At 29.5% G+C, this 27514-nt stretch overlaps 1 protein-coding gene across 3 annotated transcripts; it reads left to right on the forward strand.

The window, feature by feature from the left end:
* The first annotated feature begins 1811 nt into the window (after positions 1–1811).
* LOC114123782 (polypeptide N-acetylgalactosaminyltransferase 13-like) lies at positions 1812–27508 on the forward strand. Of its 3 annotated transcripts, none has more exons than XM_050203483.1 (12): positions 1812–2403; positions 4981–5159; positions 5378–5683; positions 21060–21169; positions 21496–21676; positions 21763–21932; positions 23616–23783; positions 23857–24185; positions 24835–25015; positions 25079–25221; positions 26204–26506; positions 27124–27508. In XM_050203483.1, exons 3-12 carry the CDS (start codon positions 5523–5525, stop codon positions 27253–27255), a joined length of 1878 nt encoding a protein of 625 aa, XP_050059440.1. In that variant the 5' UTR covers positions 1812–2403; positions 4981–5159; positions 5378–5522; the 3' UTR covers positions 27256–27508. The 3 variants fall into 3 exon arrangements, with proteins under 3 accessions (XP_050059440.1, XP_027842674.2, XP_050059439.1); XM_027986873.2 differs by lacking the exon at positions 1812–2403 and adding an exon at positions 2480–2512; XM_050203482.1 differs by lacking the exons at positions 1812–2403; positions 4981–5159 and having other exon boundaries at positions 5219–5683.
* Positions 27509–27514: the final 6 nt, after the last annotated feature.

Raw genomic sequence — 27514 nt, forward strand, 5'->3', positions numbered from 1 at the left:
TAATACTTCATAAGAAATATTTTAATGTTTACTTATTTTCAGAAAGTTAGTTTACCAAGATAATAGAGAGTAGATAATACATTTATAAATATATTATGTTTAATTTGTGAGATTTCTTTTGATTTGAAATGAATATGATTTTAATTAGCTCTCTGTACCTGGACTAAAATTTTCTAGTTTCCATTGTCAGCTCAATAATAGACCTATCAAAATATTTTGTGCAAGATAAGTAACTTTAAAATTTTGTTCTGTTTTATTGCTATGAAAATCTATCAAAGTTTTAGCAGTTTAATTAAAAAATGTATGCTTAATCTAAAATTGAACACATTTTGGAGTTTTGGATGACTGTATAATATTATAATGCAATTGTAATTACAGAAGTAACCACTTCAAATATTTTTAAAAAAAAAAATAGCTATTTTAATAAGTATTTAAAAAAATAGACTGATTTAATCTAGACAATATTTTTTATTACTAAATATTTTCAATTATTGAATGGTTAGAAATCGATCAGTTAATAGGTAACATAATAGATTATAAGTACTATCATAGGCAAAACTGGACATTTGTATAATGGTAGGCCAAAATATTTTAAAAATTGCCATCCTCTCTCACTGATAAAATATTAGCTATTTTTAAATTATATATTTTTGAATATTATAAAATAAATTATTACCTATATTTGCCCAATTAATACTCAGAGCTTATTTTTTGGTATTAATATGTAATAGAATTTGAGTATTAATAATTTTTTTTTTTTTTTTAGTCACACCATCATAATATATTCAAGCTTTACTTTGAATTCCAAAAAAAATATACCCTTATACTATAGCTTACAATATTTGAGGTGCAGATATTGTGTCACCGCAACGAAAATATGGGTATTAAGTGTAGACATTGCCACATTAACTTATTTTCATGAATATTGGAATATTGTGTGTATTTCATAAATCCATCTACAAACTAATAATATGTTGAAATAAGTATAGACAAATAAGCTAAATAAAAATAATTTTCATTACCTAGTTGAAAATATAAAATATTTAAAAAAACTTATTTTAATTTTTATAGCTTAATAATTATATCAAATAGGGGAAGCTAATACTATACATCCCATGTATTATGTATTATTATTGTAAACAGAGATGAAAATATTATGTATGTATCGTTTTAATTATTTCAATTCGGTAAAATAACCACAAAAGAGGTATTTTAGTTTTTTTAAAAAACAATTTTTTTTTTGTTTGTATTATTACCTATTCCATCTGTATCATTTCTTAAACTATATGGCTTGACTCATTTTTTCACCTATGAATACTATTAGGTGATAGCCGTAGGTATAGTATTAAAGTATATTTTTTAATCATCGATAATAATAATAAGTACATTACCTAATACAATGCATTTACATAATATAAGTATTGTATTTATAGCGTACTGTTTTGTGATCAAATACATTTTAATCGCATTAGGTACCTTTCATTGCTTACACGATTAAGTTTTTTTGGTAAACACTAAAAATTCTTTCTATGGAGGTACTACTCGGAAGAGTAGATAAATTATTTTTATGAAAACGTTTTTAACGAAGGTACGTCAATTTATGACTAAAAACATTCGTCCTGATCACGATTAAAGATATAATATAATAATATAAGGTACATAATATATCTTTAATCGTGGTCCTGATAAATAATTGAAAAAAAATTATTGTTCGTAACACTCGCAGCATGAGGCCCTGGTACACAGTGGACTCGTTATGTGGAAATTTCGACGGACGGCTCAGTCTTCCGTTCGAAACGGTGACGGACGCTCCCACGCCGAACGGGCCGCCGCATACGGTCCTGGTCCTCAGAACGCGGCTTGTCCCGTGAATATTGTAATATTCGATCACTTCCGGCCGATAAATATTGTAATTCATGTCAATAACAATTGTTATTCCGTCGTCGGAACCGTGAAGATTATCGCGGTTGTGTAAAATTAATATGCAATTATCGACAGCACCGGAAGTAGGTGCAATGCGACCGGCGATTGAAGTAACCCGCCGCCAATTTTCTCAACAGATGAAGACCGAGAACAGAGATCGTTCGCTCATGGGACACTGGTTGTTTCGTCGGCCGTTCGAGCGGAGCGCGTGCCAAACGCCAAGAACCGTCTTCGATGTTGACCGTCGAAGGACGTCGTCGTCGCCTACTCGCCTCTGTCCGCACGAGTCTCTACGAGTCTCTTTTTTATAATCTCCGTCTTCTATCGTGTATAACCGCTCTGGTATATTAAAAGTTTACCAAAGATACCAAAACCAATCACAGCAAGAGATTTTTATGCGCGTAAACGCGAACGAGTCGTGGTTATCCGCATTTACGCGCGCGTAGCAAGATGACAGATCCGCGTACTGGTTTCTTACAGGTTAGTTCTTACGATTTTTATGCTTATCGTTCATAGTTATTAATTTATATAATGTTAGAGCCAATTTACGCATTATCGGAGTTTGTCGAAGAAAATGAACCAGTGAAAAGTACGTTTTCTTTTGTTTTTATTTGATAATAATTTGTTATAACTGAGTGCATGAAAAATTTAAAATTCATACAAATCGTTTAAAAATAAGTTTAATACGACAAAAAACTCTTCACTCGTGCACAGTTTATATTAAATATTCTCCTCTTAGGTACTATAATAATAAGTAATAATTCTATCAATTATGACGTGTAAATTTGTTTCAATATTCAAACGCGAACATTTTTTAAGGGGTTTAATATAGGCAATTTACTATGTTATTTTGTGCGATGTTAGTTTCCACATTCCACTGGTATATCCAATCTGTTGATTACTTCTTTATTTTTATTTTCTCAACTTGGTAAGTAAAATTTTTTAAAGATACAAAATGCTATAAAAGTATAATTATACCCTTTTAAATGAATTATAAATAATGTTTTGAAAACTGTAAAATGTTAAATATGCTATAAAAAATGTATACTTTCATCAAAATATACGTTGTGCTTGTGCCTTGTGTTTATCAGTAAAAATATGTAAATATTTCAATTAATTATTATCTTATTTCTTGTCAATAGCAGTTCGAATTTATTATTATGGTAAACTAAGAAGTATTTATAGTAATATATTCTAGCTAGTTTGTTCTTTGATTCTAGTAATCCTTTTAAATCACATATCGTTATAGATAACGATAATTCAATAATGCCGTATAATTAATAAAATACAATATTATTGTAAAATAATAATATAGCAATAATTTGTTATTGTTATAAGTAAGTATAGTATTATTATTTGTAAATGCTATTTAATATAAATATTAGGTATACTTAAAATCTATTTAATTGATAGAATTTCATGTATATAAAGATTAAAAACAATCTTGTTTATCTAAAATCGTAGTAAATAAGATATTAGTGTACAGAAGTGTACAGAACTGCCACTTTAAATGAAATTTTTTTTTGTTAACTGCTGGTATTAAGATTTAAGATCGTTATTTATATAATTTAACCATAGGTATTAATAAGTATCTACTATAATACCCTATTATTATATATTCAGTGTACCCCCAGGGCCCCCACATACAATTTCGGGCCCCTGTACTAAATGTTTGACCGGGCCCTTTATAAGACTTCCAAAAATACAATTTACCATCTATCACAATTTTTGGAAAAATATTAATTTTTTTATTATACCACGGGCCCTTAAAATAGCCGGGCCCCTGTACTCAAGGTCCATCAGCCCCCCCCCCCATGTGGGGGCCCTGAGTGTACCTATACTTATATACAGATTACAACTATGTTGTTAATCTATAAATAATATATTTAAAAAGTTGGACCAGTTAGTACTGAATTTAATCAACTATGAATAACTTTTCTATTATGCAGGTATTAAAATAATTATTTTTGTTGATATTTAAAATTTCTATATGTTCGGCGCCTATTTTTATCTTAAATGTATCAACCGTGCACGGTTTTTGTTAACACAAATCATATCAACTCGCATTAACACATCATTTTACTGTCTCAGAGATTATAAACAATATTATTATATACCTACGTGACAAGAGTATACTACTGCATGAAATCTAGGGGCTAGGCACTAACAAACAATGCTATTTTAAATGTTGAAATTGTTTAAATATTTTCAAATGGAATAACGAATATGCATTTAAATAAATTATACATTTTATACCGTAACTGTTTACAGTATTTTATTAAGTTGTAAAATATTTAGTAATCAATAAAAGATTTTAATTTTCTTGAAAATATCATTAAAACTGCCTACCATTAAACACTTTTAAAACTTAGTTAAAATACTAAAACTTCCTTTTAAATACTAGTTTGTGTATATTATCTTTAACTACATGTCTACATAGAACCAGAAACTTTTTTCTAAAACTTTAAAAACCAAAATCGGAAATGAAAATTGTTGACGCTCAAATTTTACCAACAATACTTGTAAACCGTATTGTTGTCGCGTTTATTATCGCCCACGAAAAGTATTTGTATTATCTAATCTAAATCATTGCCATTTGTCAGTATGTATTCGACTGCCAATCGCCAGGCAAGTAAAAAGTAATACCTTAAGTAATCAAATCTATATTATTGCGAATAAAACAAACCTTAAGTCCACTATTTAGAATTTACAAAGTAAAAAAAAAAAAACTGTACAAAAAAGTCCCAACTCCCAAGCCTTTGTTAGTAGTTACGACATTACAATATAATGTAAAACTATATCCAATAATATTATATGGTCTGTTGTGTACTTGTGTGTGAATTACGCAATAAACAATACGCCATATTATGTTAAAGATGTGGGACGGACCACGACAGTAGCAACAGGTGTTTTGGTTTTGTGTATTGTAACTTATAATAATAGTAATAATACTATACATCGGTGCGTATTATTGTTATCGTCACTTTATTTAGTCAGTGGACATTAGACGATTGAAACATACACGCTGCAATGCATAATAATCATATTATTTTAAAGCAATGACGAGACGACTATTCGAAAAGATTCCTGGGCTGGTGGACGCGCTCTTGTGCAGATGGCGCTCTCGCGTATCGACGGAGGATGCCCGGAGACATCGTCTGCGACTACGTCAAGGCTACCATATATTATACCAGTTACCACCTCCACCACCAAAATAGCCACTACCACAGCAACCGGTAACAAAAATATAGTAATAATAAAAATGTAACATGTATCGAGATGTTATAACATGTGCGACGGTGACGGTTGTTAAGGTCTCAACTCAGTACTCTTTCTCATTCACCTCACGACCACCGCCGGTCGTTGTTGTACGTACTGCTGAGACACGTCGTCCGATATTCTGTAACAATATTGCACTTCGATTATTTGATGGATTCGAATTTTTTCTCCCTAGATCTTTATCAACAATAATGTTATTGTCACCGCTATGATTTCAATGATCTAGTTAAACGTCGACGCCACCGTCCACAGTTGTCCGGTGGTTCGCGTGGGATGCGCCCCAAGTCAATTTTGTCGTATTTGTCTTCGTTTCCGTCATCATGGTGGTCGTGGGTTGTCGCAGAAGGATTCGTCGTGGACTACCGTGGGCGATCGCTGTTATAGTCACGTCGTGTTTGTTATTGTGGTCAAAAAACGAAGATCCCGTGGATACGGTTGTCGACCAGGCTGCCGCCGAAGACGACGATTGGGTGTCTCTAAGGTATGTTCCTTTATAATTTATTTTGTTCCACTGATTATTTTTTAATACATAGATCGTATGTACATACAAAGTAGTATTAGACGTCAGTGAATGTTCCTGTATTCTGTAGTGATATATCTATGTGTAGCTTAGATTAGATAGTTGGTTAGGATTTTACTTTATTAGTAACTAAATAATAATTGATGAATGAGATTTATATGATTGGCCGTATACGGTCCTAGTCGGATATCTGCTTAGTTAAATATCTAACTTGAAAATGATACATTGATATGTAGTATACGAGGTAGTATAGGTCTAATATTATAATGTTATTTTTTTGTGGTTGAAGTATTTAAATCGTAAGCAAAAAAAAAACAATAATTTTCTTGTATCACATTGTCAAAATGCTGTTATAACCATATACGGTTAAAAAAAAAAAAAAAAATAGTAATAATATAACTACTATAGGATATTTTTTATTTATACCTAAAATACATCTACGATTTATCTGAAAAACTAAAAATACTATTATAAATAATATAAATTGGCGAAAATATTAGATTATGGTTAAGTAAACACCTATGTAGGTTGTGTTTTTGCAGTTATTCTGATAATATTGACGTACATGTCGTTTGTGTGCATTTTTACTCAATGACTATCTATAGTTAGCTATAAGCCTATAACCATTATTGGTAGTCATGGATACAAATAATTAATCATGACCCTATATCGATAAAATTGTAACCAATGGTTACTACCCATAACAATAATCCTTTAATGGTTTTTGGTATTAGAAAGCTTTGTTAAAATAATATTTTATGTTAACCTAGGTAGTAGGTAAAAGGTTAAGTAATGATATAATCCATCGGTAGATGGAATAAATAAAAAATAATTAGTTTATTACAGTAATTGTTTTTTTTTTTTAAAAATGTTTTGTAATAAAAAATAAAAAATAAACCATCACTTCATGTACCATTTTTGATTCACGGCCTTTGTACCTATATCTAATGATATTTTTGTAAAAAAAATGATGAACTTTGTTCTTATATTTTAACGGGTTTGAAGTAGACGCGTTTTTTTTTGTTTACAAAAAACGTACGAAATTGATGTAAGTATACATCTAAAAATGTTAATACCTTTCTCAATAATGGTTTAAATAATTGGCGATTGCGCTAATTTTTCGTATAATCTTATCAGGATTTTCTATAATGTTTTCATTGAATATTTTAATGTGTATGTTACGCATTGTGTAAATAATCGGTGGTAAATCACACTTGTATGATGGAATAAAAAAAATGTGATAGCAAAACATATAATAATAAGATAATTTATGTTGAGAAATTTAAAATTTGTGTTAAACAGGATCGGAATAACTATCGCATAGATACTTTGTTATACATAACATCGGATCATAAATATTTAAATATTTAAATATGTTTTTTTTAGTATATTTGGTATAACTATCATCGTGTCGTGTTTAAAAGCAACGTATCATTAGTATAGATCCTCAGACTTTTACAAAATGTGTTCTAAGAGTTTATTGTGCATAAAATTAAAATTTTTAAAGTCCAAGTTCGTAGTCATGAAAAAAATAATTGTGCGTATCACAATATTGACTGTTATTATGCTATGTTTAATGTTGTGTGTGTGTGCGAGCACGCGGCAAAATTCAGTCAAGTCTTCACGTTGAATGATTTCATCCGGTCGTTGTCCCGATGGGAAAAGAGAAGATCGATGCCGCTGGAATAATAATAATAATAATAATAATATTGTGTAGCAAAAAAAGACAATGCAACTCAAGTTTTAATAGTAGTGACTAGGATAGGGAAAAATGTATTTCGTTTATCCGGTTCACGGTTCAAACAAAATTGAATGAAAAATCATTTTATTTATTTATTAATTTTTTAAATGTTTCAGTATATGAACGCTCTTACTAGTTTAATAATATATAACATAATATACTAATATTGAATGAGCAATTCAAGTAGATAATGATATTTGTGAATAAAAGATTTTTATGATGAAAATTAATACTGTGTTAAAGAAAGTTTGTTGTAAATTTATTTAAAAAGATGGCGAGTAAAAAAAATAGAGGGTTTTATAAGGTTTTTAATTCGTTCAGGGCTCTAAACATTGAATTGGAAGTATTGGATATTGATCAAATGGCTGTTAACTGCAAGTGTGATGGGCCGGGAGTGGATGTATTGAATTCGTGACAACGCGTAGAGACATTTTTTGTGGACCTTGTCAATTTTTTGTACATTGTTCAATCTTTACATGATTATGCATCGTGATGCATATGCACTTGACCCCACCAAAGTACCTATAATGCACATACAGCCAGGAGACTCCAATCTTTAGTTTATTTTGCAGTAGAACGATCCTTACCGCATTTGACACAACTTAGATGGTGACTGCAGTAGTTACACGTATAGGTATATGATTTATCATTAATATATTGAGTGGAATTGCGGGGTGGGCTATTTCGTTTTGCGTTTTTACGTGTGATTTCTCAATAACCTCATCAGAGTGGAGCAGTGTTAATCTTTAAGATTTATAAATTATTTAAATTTAGAGCTAGTTTTGCATAATAGTAAAAGCCGATAATTTTTTTTTTTTGATAATGACTACACTCGTAACCAAGTATTCTAATTCGACCAGGGCGTCTGAAATATCGGTTATGGTTGTAGAATAATATGGAGATTTATGATCTGATTTTTATTAAAAGGCGAGGATAAATACCGTTTTGATTTAATTAAGCTTTCATCTATGAATTAATTTTAAAGTAACATTGTACTATACTTATTTAAATACTTATATATTCTTATTTGATTTGAAAATCAAATGTTTACTTGAAAAAATATGATTCGAACTTTCGGTTGGATAATAGATAACCGTAGATAACTGTACTTTTATACACGTATTGATAGTTAAAGATTTCAATATAATATGCTATTAGGATTTTAATTCTTATGATACGTATAGTGAAATATATTTAAAAAATATACTGATTGTACAATTACCTACTAATTGGTTTTTGTTTATAGCAAAGTAACTGTTTGATTAGATAAAATGTATTGTTTGGTTTTAATTGTAACAGTTTAGTTGTCACGTTTTGCGAGAACCCCGAACAATAGACATTTAAAAACAATGCGAATAATAAAAAAAAACATTTAATTATAAAAAATAGTTTTAACAGTTAAATTTTTTTTATTTTATGTTTCCATCCGATGTTTCTACTTCCGAGAAGGTTTCGTGTTCCAGTTAAGCTGTAGATTTTTTGTGTGTGAAAAAAGTTATTGTCATATTTGTAAGTACTTGGGTACTTTTGCCAAAATGCAATACATTTTTGTAGCCTATGTGTAGGTTTTTGGATTAAAATAATATTATATTATTATTATAAATTATTTTTTACGTATAAAATAGATTTGTGTAGGTACTCGATGGCTATATTCTTTGGATTTTATTAATTTAAACGGTCTGGATTTTGTGTTACTGTCGAGTTGTTTGGAGTATTTGACTAGCACATACATTTCAAGTAATAAAGTATTGTATAATTTATTTCTTGTTTATGCTTATTCGGAAACCATAAAAATAAAATAAATAATTCACTGAAACCTCAATAATAGGCGTGGTGGTAACATAACCGCATGGAATCTGCAGTTTATGTTTATTATATTTATGTAGTCTTACACTAAAGATGTGTATACGATCCACCGCTATAGTTCGTTATATTTTTATTATTATTATAAATAATAATATTGTGGGAGTTGTAAAAACGTCGTTCCGCGATTCAATGTAATTTTGCGCGTGAACACAGTGATTGCCTATTAGATTTTAGACGTGCGCATATGTACGACGCGTTACACTGAATTACACACGCATATTATACCTACTCGAGGATGAGATGGCAAGATGAATAATAAAAATACTATGGTCGGAGGAAATCAAAAAAACTTGCAGCCCTCGCTAAATATCGCGTTGTCACTTGTCGCATATTCGAGTGTATCGTGTGTCAATATTATTACCATATTATACAAGGCAAAAATATGACGTGTGTACCGCTCCTATATCTACTTCGTGCGAAAAACGGCCGACAAGTGCGCAGATGTTATAATTGGTGCGTTCAAATTGCATGTGTCGAAAAAAAGAAAATGAAGAAGAGTGCGTGTTGGGCCTATAGACCGCGTAAATGATTATAATATTATGCAGTGTGCTCGCGGTATATATAGGCAATACATAACAATACGATAGTTATGCCGATCCGGGTTTCAATTACCAATCGTAGCGCATCGCCTGCAGGTCGTTCGCATCCTCCTCCTCTTCATCCTGCTATTCTTCCTAGCTTCTCCGACGACGACGACAGTCCTTGAAAAATCGGTTAAATTTTATTCGCTTCCCATTCGGTCTATTATAATATCAGTATAATATATAAAAAAAAAACTCCGGAACACGACTATAGCTTCCGAGATGGAGAAGGCACGGGCATAAATAGGTATTTCAATTTTAACAGTCATAATAATATACGGTATTTTATATATTATATTGCACGTACGTGATTTCATCACTGGTTTTTTTTTGCCACCACTTAATTTTCGTTGTTTGCGTGCGAGCGCGTGCCGCTCGCAGACATTTAAATCTACCGATTCGACGTGCGAGATGAAGTGATAGGGATTTTGTTTTTAGATCTTCAAAAATCTAAATGTTAAATATTATAAAGGAATGGTACTAAACGCAAATGTGTGTTGCGGTTTTTTGTATGTCACGTATATAACGTAGGGCGTATTCTCGATGAGAGTCTCAGATCGGACTTAGGGATGATTTATTATACAATTGTTTCAAAGACATCTGAAGCCATTCGATGTTATTATTGTTGTTGTATTGTGTTGTAGTGTGAATTGTTCAGAACGATGAATTTACATGTTGGCATGTCGAGTATTCTGTGCTAGTATCGTTAAATAAAAGTAAGGAGACTGTATATTTTTGAAAAAAAATTGTCCCCATCACTTTGTTTAATATTATAATCGTACACATAAAATATGTATTAGATGATAGTGTTGCTCTATAATATGTAGGACGAAAAAAGCGTTAGGTTGTAGTATGCATGTATATGTGTGTATAAACAAATACGATTATAAGATTTTTTTTATTTTCCATTTTATTTTTTGCGGTATTGAACAACCAGAAATTACATAGTACTATAGTAGTGGTACTGTATTATTTATATGCGTAGTTATAATTTAAATAAGACGATATTTTAACGGTAAAAACTAATCATCGTTATATTTAAAAGTATTAATGTTTTTGAAAACATTTTTTGTTTACATAATTTTATAATGTTATTACAAAACAATATTTTTGGAAATAATATCTATTTTTCTAGGTTTTATCTTATTAATTTTTTACTTTTTAACGAAAATAGAAGAACATAATACGTACATTTTAAATTTCGTATTCCAATGCGAAATATTTGACCGAAAATTACAATGTATAAAAATTAATATTTTCGAACGATTAAAACGATTTATAGTACGAATAGTATTTAGTACTGTTTAAAGTTAGATTAGTAGGGTGGAAGTTCCCTGTATAAAATACTAGATATTGGATCATTAGGTACTTCATTTATCTAAACTTTAAATACTTACTTATATCTAATTAACTACTCGTTAGAAATTGTATTTTATATTTCATTAGTGTTATTGTAGTTGTGTAAAAATATTTTAAAAAACGTTAATGCTTTTTGAGATAATGGGTGTTTAGTGTTAAAAGAATTATCTATATAGTCCACAGTTGCGACGGTTGTCAACGTCTGTGTGTAAAAATTATGAATTCAATAATTATATGTTAAACCTATCTACTGGCTACGTCTTGCGTCATCCAAAAAACGATAGTTAGAGACCATAAAGAGCGTAGGTACGTACTACGTATGTATGTTTATTATTTATATTATGTTTACAATCAGTTGTTCCCTTTCACTAGAAGTGCCCACTCTATACGTTTCGTGGTGTATATTACGCACCTGCACCCAGCTACTTATCTTGCTTATATATACAATATATGTGTTTAAACAAATTTAAATCACGAATAAAGGTAGGTATACTGCATCTGTTCGTTTGTAGTCTGTATAATATTATAATAATATTATTATGTAAGTTATTAGGTAAGATATGGTATTGTATAGTTGAATAGATTTGCTTCAATATATCTCTTTTGGTGGTTATTGAAATCGACGTATCGATTAAAGAAAATAATTTTACACTTGGCCAATTCGGGTAGTTAAAGAACCCAAGTTCCTTTTTTTTTCACCCATATTTTTTAATTTTTATTCTGCTGTTGATAAAATTATTGAAATTACAGCTGTTTATAGAGAAATGTTATTGTTGTTGTATTATTTTTTTTACTAAATCTTTAAGATTTGGTTTACGTGATTTTTAAATAAATTTGTAATATATAGAACACACAACAATAGTCCTGTTTTTATATAACACAAATTATTATTTTTAATTACTTACTTACAAAAAATAGCTGAAAGAGTGATTACTTGTTTTATTTACAGATTATACACATTTATATGATTAGAATTTTGCAGGCTTAATGCTTATTGGCCTTTTACTAAAAAAATTTATATAAATACTAAATTGCTATAATTTAATAGGTATTTAGTTTTTCAACAACTTTAATGTTAAAGATATATGAACTTTTAAAATCATGATTTGAAATATTTTTAATGAAATTTGACGCAATAAAAAATTATTTTCTTTGTAGATGAGTTTTTGTTGTATGACTATTGGGCACTGGCCATTTCTCACTACGATGATCTATTATATCATGGCTGGAAATGTGATTATCTTCACGAACGTAATCACTTTATTTTGGACAATGGCCTGCCGAGGTTATTCATACAAAATTATACAATTATCTATATGAACAGTGCAGTTTTCTTACAACTTACTTTTGTAAAATTGTACGTTTGATTTTTTTTTAGAATTTCATTATTATATTTAATTTAATGACTGAATAGTTCGCTCGAATTCTCTGAACATTCTCTTCACTCTCAATATATATTATATATTTAATATACTTATCACTCATTGAAGAGTGCTTATGTATAGATGATATTTTTTAAAGTATAGTATTCATTAGTTCCGTATTATGTATATAAATGACATAATATTATGTATTAAGTAGGCATAATGTAAAAAATGTTTTGAACTTTTTAAGTACATTTATTTTTCTTTTTTTAATAAATCGCTACAAATTTTAAAAATATTGCTGTGATTGTAAAATATATTAAATGATAATACGATGTATTATTGAAAAAAGTGTTATGTGCTTATCATAACATACTATAAAGTGATAAAGGTTTGCTTAAAACATGAGTATTTAAATAAAGATACTACCACTAAATTTGTTAGCTCGTTATAGCTATGATATGGTGTACCAATCTAGTCTAGTTATAATATATAATAATATTATTATAACCACTATGATATATCTATCTACAATATCGTTAAATTTCGTCGAAGTTTTAAATATGTCTAATACGTTGATCAATGCTTTGGGTTTCGAAATCAGTTTTTTGTATTATCTTATTAGACGATTCATCAATGTTCAACCGAATATAAAAGTAACTTCAAGGGCTGTTAAAATTATCTACAGATATTTTTAATAAACCAGTAAAATACTTTGGAGTTTACATTTTGCTTTATTCGACCTTTCTATCGTGACACATATTGCTTGGTTTGTTTAACCCCGTTTCACTATATTCTAGGTCATCTATACGGGGTTATCAACGAACTTGAACACGATTTCAATGACCAAATGCAAATAATATGTTCTCGAAGATCATACGCGTATTTTATAACGGTAGACAGCAGGATATAAATGTGCGCGGGAGACGTCGTCCGACTAGACCGCGCATGGTTAACTGCGTTCAGACCGCAATAACCAATTTGGATGGACATTGACATTACAGTGTCGATACAGTATATAATTTTTAAAGTTTAATATACTTTCATCGTATTTTTGATATTCTGTAAATAATTCTATGAACATTTTGCGAATATAATATACTATGCACGTTTAGAATAATATAACAATATAATTGAGACTTCCTAGTCTTATAGGAAAAAATATATTGAAAAAGCATATTATATGGCAACGAAATCGATACCTCCTTATCTTTTCCGGCTTGTATAACTTATTTCAATTATTTTCATAGTATTTATTTCAGTTAGTTGAAAGTGAGTTGAATCAACAAAATTAGTAACACCTTTGGCTTATCTTTTTTTTTTTTTTTAAACTTAATATTAAATGGCATTTTATTTTTAAATGTTAATAATGTGTTGCAGTTATCATGTTATTATTTTTTGAAGTGCAGCAAATCTATAATAGTAATAATAAATACATAACTATTAATGGTATATAATAAATAATAAATACAATTTAAATTCTAATTTACTTTTCTATATTATCTTCGTGTATATGAAATGGAGATATAGACTTTAGGCATGGTCATGGTTGGTTTAGGTTAGTCTAAAAAATAGTTAATTGAGATTCATAAACTTGTTTTAAAATTCATATAATTCAATCTGATAAATGGAAAATCTCATTACACAATATTTTATACCATAGTTATAATATGTGGTGGTTACTGGACAAAAACGATTATTAGGAAAGTAAAAGGTATATATTTTTCGTCTTCATATAGTTCTGTAGATTAAATCTGAAGATGTGTAATTATTTTGAAATAAATTATAATATAGGTACATAAAGTAATAATATTACTGTAGTCAAAACAAGTAACTTACATGTTTTATTTTAAAACGTTTATTCAATAAATAAATTATAATATGAAAAGTGAAAATTTTTATATTTGATCGTTGTACGAAAAAAATGTTAAAACAAATCAATATAGTTTGAGATCATAAACTACAATATCGAGAAACACATTGATACGATTTCCAGTCAATGGATAAATGGTAATTAATAAGCTAATTATTATTTTATTCATAGTGTTTTATACGAAATATTCTTGTTAAAATAAAAATACCTTCGATAATAAATTTAATCCGAACAAAAGCAAATAGTTACTGGATACACTTTATATCTATAATGAACTATATTTTCTGAATAGAGCATTTAATTATTATACGAGACAAATGATTATTATGCAATTGATCTATGGCAACTATAACTTTTAAATTGTACGTAGTACTTAGCCAGTGCAACCGACAATTAATTAACACGGAAAATCGTGACTAATACATATAGGGTTCTGCCAGTCAGAAGACTCGTGACTGCAGTAAACCATAGTTGTGCATAGTAATTAAGTGTCAGAAAGCCCTAGAAGAGAAATCATTACACGTATAATATATTATTATTTTTGGGTTCTTGATTTTTTTATTCCTAGTTGTTTTTATTCTTAGCTACAGTAACATTTTTATTTAGCCATAAAACGTCATATCAAATCACTGCCGAAAAAGAATCATATCGTGTTAGCAGAAGTAGTGAGTTTTAATTAAAAATTCAAATACAACACTCTTACAAAAAACCGCTCTGTGCCGAATGGTGTGTAAATTAACATGACTTATGAAGATTGCAGTAGACGTGTGGGACGTTAGACGGATATGTTTTTTAGACATAGGTAAGAACGTAACCGTGGCAAAGTGTTGTGATGTTAATAATTAGTGTCGTTATACACTTATACTTTTTCTTATTTTGTCTCAAGTGTTTTACACTCTTAATGTCACAATGGGTTTAATTTTGGATGTAAAATTCATCATGATCATATATTTATATTTGACAACAGCTTCTACAAATTGGCGTGCACCTATAATGATTTAATGAATTATTATTTTCCACACTTTCCTTAATCTTGTGACTAGTTGATCAATTGCTTACTAATATTCACACACTGTAAACTAACAAATTACATTATATTGTGTTTGTTTAATAGTTTAATGATAATTTTGTTTATATCTATAATATATTATGTATTTTAAGTTTTAGCTGTAAAACTAGCTTTATGCAGAACTTTAAAGGTTATTTTAATTGGATAGAAGCAATCATAAGAATTAGCTGACGGAGGTAGGGGGAGAAAGAAATATTAAAAACACCTATTAAAAATATTATGTTTGTTACAATAGCGGTTTTAATTTGATATGCTAGTTTGTATTCATTTACAAAATTGTTTAAATAATTTAATAAAATTAACTTTTTATATCATAATTTTCATGCGATTTTGTAAAACTTATAACGAATGATAATAAAATAACTGTACAGGAAAATACTGAACAAATTTATAACAAAGGATTTTTGTCAACCCCAAGTCGGAGCTGCAATGGACCCCGGCCGCTATTACAGTCTACCTCTGGTTTGGATTAATTGGTATCTTGATTCATTAACTCGGTTCATAATTTAAACGCGTGCTGTAAATTTGGCAACTTAACTAAAGCGACTGTGGCGTGCCCCTTATTGTATAAGAAACCCGCAAAATGTCGTATTTGACTTGGATTTATGGTACGTCGATACATAACAGTATAATATCCGTAGGTCGCGAGTAGATGATAAATCACAAAATCATATTATATCATCATCATGGTATACTCTTATACTATACTATATACTACTGTATACTCTTCATGGTATTATTATTTAATATAATGTAAAAGTTGAATAGGTATTGGTTCAACAGTCCGTTTCAATACTCGTGTTAGTATGAAAATGTCGTTTGTCGGTGTGATATACCGAATATATTAGAACGTCTGCAGGATGATTGGATTAGAATCAGTGTATACGAAATATTACAATAATATTCGTATTGTGTCCTATAATTCGTGTCCTACATTAGGTCTAAGCGTCCATTTAGCACGCGTTTCAGTTACGCAGAGTGCGTGCATCGTCCGAATCGTAGATATCGTGTCTCGAGAGTGGAACATATTATCTTATTAGAATATTTTATATTGTTATTATCCTATGCTATTAAATCGTTAGAAAAGCAATACGCACGACGATTTTCAGCCGTCGTATATACTTTTATAATATTATTATTACGTAGTAGGTTCTGTTCGTACACATTCATTTGCACACGTACAGCAGCGTAATGTGTAATAGCTCGTAAAGCTATCGTTGGCGCAGATAATAATATATGTAAAACGGATGCGTTGAATTCAATAATATTATCGATGTACGCAGTAATAGAATTACTCTTTTATATGGAATTTTCTTTTTTCTTTTTGGTTTTGTGTGACAAACGAGTTCTGCGGCGGCGGTGGCGGTGACTTTATGTTTGAAACCCGTACGCGCCGTGTGAAATATCCAAGAAAACCGTGCACTATGTAACCTAACCGTTTACCTGTTATGCACCGTATGACCTCGCGGTTACCTAGCTGTCGTCTACGTCGTTGTCGTCATTGATCTAGCCAATGGCCTGCTGTCGCGCTTGTAGGTACCGCTATAAATGTACGGATGAAAAACAAAGGGTATAATATTATACACTGATCGTCCACGGTTGTAGTTCTCATTATTATTGGTGGCTATACCTATACTTATATATTATACTGTAACATAATATAATCGATCGGAGACAAAAGAAGATCGACGACGGGGGCGGCGGAAGTGGTATAGAAACCAAAGTCACGACAGTTGTACGAGACACGATACCGCAACGCTCATTGTTCGATGAGTAGGCACACTTCAGCGCCACTATATAGGTATACGAGTAGATATTATAATAGTGTATTACTTTTGCACTGGTGCAGTGATTCCCGTCTTCCCGGAACGGGGTTTTTATGTGGAAACCGCGTCGTTGGTTTGTTGTGCCGGCAAAATTTCAGATATCTCGCAATATTTTGTTTTGGGTTTCCTTCAACAGTTGCACAAGTACATTGGTACAAGAAAAACGGAAATAAGCACTACCGCATGAACAGCTTATATCGTCATCGATATTATTTTCACATTGTTAACGTTTCGGAACGGAAATGGTAGAAGAAAAATGTTTGGCGTTAAAAATGTATTAAAATATAGAATTGTGTCGTTTAAGTATATTATAATAATATGACCAGTGAGGCACAGCTCACGTAGGCAGTATACGAGTACTTATTATGACTGGACGTCATGTCGTCATCATCGTCGCGACTATTGTAACCGATTCGACTCGAATTTGCACAAGTTAGAGCATATTATTATATTATGTTATTTTGTTATTTTTTATCCTCATTTCTTAATGACGAGTAGAACGTTATTCACGGCCTCGTGGTCTCGCACTGTTACAGAATTTTTAATATAATATAGGTTACAACTATTAACTGTAGCCTGCATTATGTACACATACGATTATGTGTAGTAGATACATTTATTATACGTATATACATATGTGTACTACATTTATATTATGAGGGTGATCTGATTATATGGCTTCATTATATAATTTTCATTACATTTTTTGTATTAAAATAAATGTTTTAATATACTTTGTTATTTTTATAAATGATTACACTAACTTAACGGAAAATCTACTTTTTCACTATCTTTTTAAGTGCGAGTAGTTTTTTATTTTTCAGTTATTTTTTAAAGATAATCTATATTTTAAATTTCATAATATTTTTTTAAAAAGTCTCATTTGTTATATTTTATTTTATTAATAAAAGTTTGAATTTTTGACGAATAGATCAAAATTGCAAGAGTTTGCCTTCAAAAGTTATGTTCTGATACTTTGTTTATATTATCTCTAAATACATAGAACTATTTATTTAATACCTAAGACCGGTCATTCTTATTTAATTAACATGGAGTTTTGTGTACTTACAATATTTATTTTGTAGAAAATTATTATTAATTTATTGAATATTTTTAATATTATGATATGTATATGTTTTTGTGGTGTTGCCTGTTTTGTAATAAAACAAATATTTAATACATTAACATTTTTAAAATCGTTTTCTATTTTCGTTTAGAAGATTTTTGTGGATGATAAAAAAAAAATCAAAAAAATTTGAATTTCTTTAGGAAAACCTAGTGCTGTACATACTTTAAGCTAAATAAAAATAAATTTATGTTTTGAAAAAATGTATAAAAATTGCCTTAGAAAAGGATTGTAGTAATTTTAAACGGGTATATAGTGACTGGGTATAATATCGTAACGTATATATAAGTGATACCGGTATATAACTGCAATCGTCGCCAACCATAACGACGAAAGCGAAGAAGACATCGTATGATGTAATTACTCTTTATATAATAAATAATACATATATATATATATATGTTTGGACGTGGGACCCGAAAAATTATGACCAAAACAATCGCGTATCACATGAGCGGTCAACGATGCCTCGTCTAGCTGTTGTGTCAGTGCAGTGTACAGAACAAATGCGAGTAGTTGTGTGTGTGTGTTAACACTGTGTACAGTTTGAAAGTTATTCGAGCAAAACGACGTAGGAGTCGTGTCTATACACACGTACTGCTCGTCTTAGAGTGTTTTTGAGATATATTACATTTGCTGGCAATTTTCAAAACGCTCGTCCATTTTTTTCATCGTATTTTTTCATTCTATTGTTGTTGATTGTAATTTATACGTTATACCGTCGGTAAAAACGATCGAACCGTGATTGATAATTTGAAAGATACAAAAGCAAATTGTGTACATTTTTACAAAAACACGTTTGTTCCATTCGTTTTATATTAGTTATTTTATGTGATCGCCGGTAGGTTTGGTTTGCGAAAACTAACTTAAAATTATGTTTAAAAGAAAATTGTCTATGGATGGACCTAACCTGTCTATGTACCTGATGGATTACGAAACTACGACTTAGTAGTTACTTAAGAGTAAACTCTATAGTTTGAATTGTTAAAATCATGATTTAAATAAATAATAGTAGTTTTATAATTTAAAATCAAAAATGACTTAAATATGCACAGAAAATTACATAAAAATATAAAAAGGTTTAAGGTATAGAGTCATTGTTCCAAAAATCTTAAAATATGCAAAATAAAAATATATTGATATCTATTTGATTAACGGAATATTATAAACTAGGAACGCACCTTTGTGTCTGGTTTAACATCAGAAAATTAATAAAAATTATTTAAACTAAAATTATCGAGTTATTCTATATCAAGAGTATAATATAAATAAATGTTTTATTTTATTAAGTATTAGTTAAATAGAGTTATAGCTATAGTTATTGTATTTGTAATCAATATAATACCGGTGTAGGAATTTGGAATAATTGTATAAAAGTTAGTTTATTTTAAAATTACTTAAATATTTCTCTATCAAACACTTTTAGTATTACATTTATTGTTGTTTTAACTTTAATTGGTATTTATTCAGATTATTATGTATCATAATACATACATTTTAACTAAATCAAGAAAATTCAACTGTATTATTATTTATTAAATTAATACCCTTATCATTTCATATATTATCTCTAATAACTGCTGAGCTATAATATTTTGTCGAGTAATATATATGAATATATCTTTAAAAACGTTGGAATATTTATAAGCCCAAGTACCTAATCAATTATAGAACAAATTCAAGATTCTAAAAAATAGTTGTTTTACCAAATAAAACATTTTTGTGTTGCGTATTTTTAGTTCTATTCTTGTACAAATTTTTTTTAGATTCTGAATGTGATGAATGTATTGATTTTACAATGTTGTATGTTTTTTTTTGTTTTTGTGTCTATGTACAGCATAAATTGTCGAAATAATGTTTCAATTTCAAACTTCAAGGGTGTTTTCCGATGACAAAGTGAATATTCTTGGTGAATTATACAGACATTTTTATATTGCTTATTGTAACTCAAAAACAAATCGCTGTAAATACTTAAATTTTTCATCAACTGTTTATATAAGCGTAATATATACACAGCTATATTTTTAAAATATTCTGGTTTATTTTTAAGCTATTTATAGACAGTTGAAATTTTTGATTTTTTCAAGAATTTTTTTTTTGAAACATTGATAAAAAAATTCGGATGTCCTTTTAAAGCTTGAAAATAAAATACAAGATTTTAAATAAGTTTTTTTTATTGTAAGTAGTTAAAAAAAAATAAAAAATCGTTAGGTAGTCACAATTTTTTTCATAAGCGTTTTAAGTTAAAATTTTTACGAAATATGTCAAAATTTGTGAGTAGTTTTGTTTTTGTAGTTGAAAATTCATATAATGTTTGTAGTATTTATACTTAAGGTTAAAACATCTATTACTTAATACTTAAATAGCTATAAAGAAAACTAATGTGAATATAATGTGAATGGTAATTTTAATATACTACTCGTACTTTGAGATACAAAATGAATCGGATATTATTAGACAATGATATTTATCTTAGTAACGAATTTTCGAAATGTGTATGATTGTAATACATTTTTGTGACCTATGTTTCAGATTAAAAAGAGACCAACAAGAATTTATTGATCACAAAGGATTGCATGTAGTCGTTGGTCACTATTTGGGGGACGCTAACAACGCGGGGACAAGTGCGAATCTCACTGATGGTAAATAAATAATAACTATAATAATAAGGTATATTTCTTTTACACTTTTATAACGAATGTTAAAAAAGAATATACTTAATACCTATAGAACGTTACTAACTAGCCATATCCTATTTAAGTTCGTAATGGTTCTGCAATTTTACTGTGAAATGAACCATTGGCCGTGACATTTTTTCCTTATATGATTTTAATTCTTAAAAATAAAAGGGTTAACGTGTTGTGAATATTTTTTGGAAAATGTGTTTTTTATATTCTTGCGTGGTATTTTTCATTTTACTATTTTCTCTATATTTATTTTATACGTGATCAATTTATTTTTTCCATAGAGTTACTCAATCGAAACATGTTCGATCCAAAACCGAAGGAAGGACGCGATGGAAATCCGGTCATTATACCGCCTCATATGTCCTTACAGATGCAAAAACTCTACAGAATTAACAGGTTCAACCTGATGGCCAGTGACCGAATACCGTTGAACAGGTCGTTGCCGGACGTCAGAAAAAAATCGTAATTATCTTCTCCAGCGTTCGTGGTCATCAAACGTAAAATATAATGGCCGATAGATATACTGATAAATGTATAACACTTTACAGATGTAGGCTGAAAAAGATTGATATCGATAAGCTTCCATCTAGCACCGTAATAATTGTTTTCCACAACGAGGCTTGGTCGACGTTAATGAGGACGGTTCAGAGCGTTATAGATCGTTCGCCAAAACATTTGCTGAACGAGATCATTCTAGTTGACGATGCCAGTACTCGAAGTATGTACTACACCTATAAAAATCTACTTAACTATATTATTAAATAAATCAGACATTTTTGAATGGCAATCTGTATCTGTTAAAAATAATATTTATATATAGCATGGTCACGAAGTGAACATTTTGATAAATAAAACTACGTGCTTATTATATTGTTTTTCAATATTTAGGTTGTGATGTTGCAGTTTATTTATTTATTACAATCATGGTTACGCCTAAGGTATATTAGTAATATCTAATTTATTATGATTTAGTGTTAAACACATAATCGGGTAAATTGGATTTTTTCCATGGGCATATTCTTCAAATACTCATTTAAATGTATAATAATAATATACATCATATTATAGTCACGTTATAGTGTATCAAATGTGTATTCGTTTTGCTGAAGATAATTAAATATTACCATAAATTCTTTAGGTTTCATAAGAAATAATTGAAAATAGACGGACAATTTATCGATTTCGATCGAAATTAGATACCTATATTATTATTTTGTCTATGTATAATATATATTATACGTAGATATCGTATCATATACTATGTATGTATAGGTGATATCGATATGCGATCGTATTTTTATGACTGTCATTAAGTCTCTCTGCTCGAACCACCCGAGTGAGTCATTGTCAAAAATATAAAATAAAAACCTTCCAACTCATAATCGAAATGATTATAATAGCACTCGAGTCTCGACAAGAAGTTCACTATATGGCCTGCAGTAATGTTTAGGTTTCATACGATTCGTATTATGTAAATCGACTATTGAGTAGGTACGTTAACCTCGGGGAAGAAAGATGTAACATTATGACAATTGATTAAATTGGCTTTCGCTAAATATAATTTAAAACGATTCAATGTGCCATCCAACGGAACAAACATAATAAAATTGTCGTGCCAGATTTAATAAAAAATACTCTCTCATCTAAAATCATTCTTTGATAGGTACCTACGTATGAAATTAGACGATGTACCTACTTGATGCCTTGGGGCGTATTTCTATCATCACATTTTATAAAAGTAATAATATTGCAACCACTATAATATAAAGGTTCATTTTTAATATCATCTGTAGAATTATGTTAAAATTACAAATGTTCATTTTCTTGTTTATCTTTTAAGCCGAACAATCATGTTTCGTGTATTTTCTTTCTTAAATATAGTTTTAAATTTTGTACGTCCTATATGGTGTATAAGTATATTATTTTAAATTCTATGTTTTGTTGGGTCACGGTTCACTCCGAGACAGTAGAATGGATTGAACTTATGTTTTTAACTTGTGCTATTTTTAATGTATATTTAACCAGAGGTATGCCTAGAATTAAAATGCTGGTTGGTTTTGGTTGTAACTATAGTTTAAAAAAAATTGTTTTATATTTTTCTTGATAGGCATATAATATATCAATTGTAATAATACATAATAATTTTTTTTTTCACATTTTTTTTTTTGTCATGTAACTAATAATTATTTTTATTAAATCAATGAAAATGTGTGGAAAGAACCATGCTCTAAAAGTTGTATAATATACAGTAAACAAAACAAGGTTTATATCGATGATTTTTCAATCGGATAAGTTACCGAAACTATATAGGGATAAGTTCTTTTAAATATTACAGTAGTCAAGTACTTATCATTGGTGTATAATAATATTATAAACTATTAACATTTTTATTTTGCTCTAGAATTTTTGGAAAAAGAATTGGATGATTACGTTTCAAAATTACCAGTTTTAACACGGATAATACGTTCACCGAAAAGGATTGGTCTGATTAAAGCGCGTTTGATGGGAGCCAAGCAAGCTAAAGGCAAAATATTGGTGTTCTTGGATGCGCACTGCGAGTGCACTTTAGGTAAATCATTTAGATGCTACAATTGCATTTTTTTCACCTTGGTTAATATAATACGTATTTATTAATTTTTCAGGATGGCTTGAAGCCTTAGTGAGTCGAGTGGCAGAGGATCGGAAACGCGTAGTCTGTCCAGTGATCGATATCATAAGTGATGAGACGTTTGCCTACGTCAGAAGTTTCGAATTGCACTGGGGAGCTTTCAACTGGGACTTGCACTTTCGGTGGTACACACGGACTACACCTGATATAATGAAAGGACAGCGGGATATCACTCAGGCGTTCAGAACACCGGCGATGGCTGGGGGGTTGTTCGCCATAGACAAGTCATACTTTTTCGAATTAGGTGGCTATGATGAAAGGATGGAGATTTGGGGTGGAGAAAATCTAGAACTCTCATTTAGGGTAGGTGCAACGCATGTTTTCTATAAGGCCGTGTTTAAAATTTTCGCACCCCCTCAGAAATGACAAAATTTAAGTAGAAATAAGACTTTTCAACAATTTCTAAATATTTTCTTTAACTTTTTATACAAACAATAAACTATTAAATACCAAATTAAAATATTTGAAGTTTTTATGATTATTATGCACACATATATAAATGTTTCATTGATGCGTTTTTAATAAAACAATTAAAAACGTTGTTTACACTATTAATTGAGCCTTATTGTAAGGCCTAATATATTTTGTATGTATTTTTTTGAATTATAAATTAATTTTGTAATATTTCAAGTGCTCTGTACTCCTTTTTTGTTTTTAATTAACATTTTTTTTTTTTTATTATACTACGAATTAAAATTCCTGCATAATATACCATTTGTCTAATCATGTATTACTTTGTAAAATATCAAATTATATAGGTTGTGTTTGCGTATTTTTTTTTAATTCAAGGTTTCTCAAATTGACTGATTTAATTTTATAAATATTTTGCAATAAAATATGCGCACTTGTATTTATCTTTTACGGACTTGTCTGAAGGGCATTGGAATATTTGTTGATAAAACATGATAATATTAAAATAATTATAAACTATTATCGTTATTGGTACGTATAGGTCTGGCAGTGTGGTGGCAGTATTGAAATAGCACCGTGTTCTCATGTCGGGCACGTGTTTCGAAAATCATCTCCCTATACGTTCCCTGGTGGTGTATCTCATGTACTGTATACAAACTTGGCTCGTGTTGCATTGGTTTGGATGGACGAGTGGCAGGAGTTTTACTTCAAATTCAACCCTGGTAAGTTTGTGCATTGTAGCACAATCGTCGGTTTTAATTACGGTTTATCTTTGGTGTTTGTAGAAGCAGACAAGTATCGCGATGAACAGCAGATTAGGACGAGGTTAGAGCTTAAAGACCGTCTGAAGTGCAAAGGATTCAAATGGTACCTAGAAAACGTGTGGCCGGAACACTTTTTGCCAACTGATAAAAGGTTTTTTGGCAAGGTAATATTTTTCGTGTTATCGGATCTGAACTTTTTGAATTATCTATGGTGCAAGGTCAAGTTTAACTTACATAATATTGTGTATTCGTAACGTTTTCGATGCCATAACTATTAAGTATTGTTTTTTTACTGCTTTATAGAAAAAATTTCAAAATAAATAATAATAATTATTATTCAATTATCTTTGGTAGTTTGATCTTTACTTTTCTAAGTTAATTAATAATAATATATAAAAATCAATAATAAGAGATTTTACTTTTTTTAAATTCTTATATTATTCTGTTTACCTATATATTTTTTTAATTTCAGTAGTTTGGTTTATTTATAATAAGTTTTGTTCAAAAAGCGGTTATGAACAGTGAACACTTTTATCCCTTCAATTAATATCTTAAACAGTGTAAACAGTGTACATTTACTCTATTGTATGTAGTATGTAAAGAATTGAATTAATTTCTTCCATTCACTTTTTGATATGAACTCGTTTTAATTCAACCTAAACATTTTTAATGTGGTAATATTACTATTGTGAGTTAATTTAGACTATTCTCATAAGCTAACAACTAGAATAAATTTCATAATTTCTTTTACACTTTTTCTTAAGTTGTTTATCTATATTGTAACATACTTATTAAGGTCTGTTTAATAAGGAACTACCAATGTATGTGTTTTTATTATTTTACTTTTATTAATACTTTATAACTTTTTAATTGTTTTCTTTTATCGTATTTTAAACTTACATCACAAGTAAAGATAAATACAAATTATTTCATTTAAATATTATTTAATATCGTGGTACTAGGATTTAAATTTAGTGAAGGTACAATGGTGCATTTATTATTTTTAGTTTTCAAACAACGAATACAAAAAAATTAAGTACAAACAATGATCATTAAACCTAGTAAAATAGATCCTTAATTGGCATGAGGCTATAAATTGATGAAATTTAATGAATGTATGTTTGTTACATGATGTTTTTGTTTTAGATCAAACACATGTTGTCGAACCGTTGTTTAGAAAAACCATCTGGACGTGGTTCGCTGAATCAGCCCATGGGCCCTGTCGGAATAAGAGGGTGCGACGTTCAGGGTCGTCCATCCCTATCGCTCATGTTCGTTATGGAACCGGACGAAGGGTTGGACTCCAGCGTGTGGTCGGGGTCCTTGATGACCGACGAGTCTGTGTGTTTGGACACTCCCGAGCTGGAAGTGCTCGACGAAATTGCACTGAAGGTCCGGATTGTCGCTTGTACAGGTCAAAAACGGCAGCGTTGGAAATACGATGCCGAGGTGAGCGTATTTTCAAGGGTAGATAGAACATTTTTCACCGACATAGCGAAAAGTTTTAGAGCAGTCAAATTAAACAAATAACTGAATAATTTGTATGTAGTATAGACTAACTTTTTTTGGGAGACTGAAGGCCATACGATTTTGAATTTTTAGTTAAATCATTGTCTACAAAGGTATGAAAATAATAATAATGCTCTGAGCATCAATAATATAATCAGGATGTGAAACATACATTTATAAGTTGAATTCTCAAAAATTAGTATATTCCCCCTGATTTTAATACATTTGAAAATCTCTGTGAAATTTTTTTTTTAAATTTATATATCTTATTGAATATTTTATTGCTGTTGTTGATAGTCTTCTGTTTTTATTTAAGCTTACAAAATAATATAGCTAACTTCTATAAGACAAATAACTTTTATAAATATACAAAATACCGGATTTAATATGTTTTTCATAAAACCGGGATGAGACTGAACTCTACATACCCAATAGTCAGTGGTTAAATAGTATAAGTATAAGAAAGGATACCACAGTATTGAATAAACACACTTCTAGGTTAGGTTGCCCAAACTCTCGATTTAGACTTTATTTATATTATTGTTGTACAATTTCAGACAATGAACTTGGTTCATATACACACCGACTTGTGTCTGGACTTGCCTTCCAGTGAATCCAGTGTTGTGCTCAAAAGTTGTGCTGATCAAGCTAGTCAGAAATGGATTCTTGAACAAGTTCCGTGGAGATAACTATAGGCGTCGGTCTGTTAAACTATCTCTCGTATACATCAATAATCGTATTATTTAACAGTCATCAATTATGTATGCGATGTCTTAAGTTCCTGTAAAATTGTTGAATTTTGTTTTCAAACAATTATTTTTTATTTTTTATTTTTTTATATAATATTAATATTTGTTGTTTTAATTTATTTATTACTGTATTTACTTTATTCACGACTTTAAAATGAATTACATTATAACATTGACAAAGTGATTAATACAATTTTAT

This window comes from Aphis gossypii, chromosome 3 (assembly GCF_020184175.1).
Source record: "Aphis gossypii isolate Hap1 chromosome 3, ASM2018417v2, whole genome shotgun sequence".
NCBI lineage: Eukaryota > Metazoa > Arthropoda > Insecta > Hemiptera > Aphididae > Aphis > Aphis gossypii.

Bases quoted from the DNA above. Each gene is read 5' to 3' on its own strand.
- LOC114123782 (XM_050203483.1), top strand. From the start codon at position 5,523: ATGGTGGTCGTGGGTTGTCGCAGAAGGATTCGTCGTGGACTACCGTGG. The intron at 24,186-24,834 runs GTAGGTGCAACG...TGGTACGTATAG, and splicing joins ATCTAGAACTCTCATTTAGG to GTCTGGCAGTGTGGTGGCAG. The intron at 26,507-27,123 runs GTGAGCGTATTT...GTACAATTTCAG, and splicing joins GTTGGAAATACGATGCCGAG to ACAATGAACTTGGTTCATAT.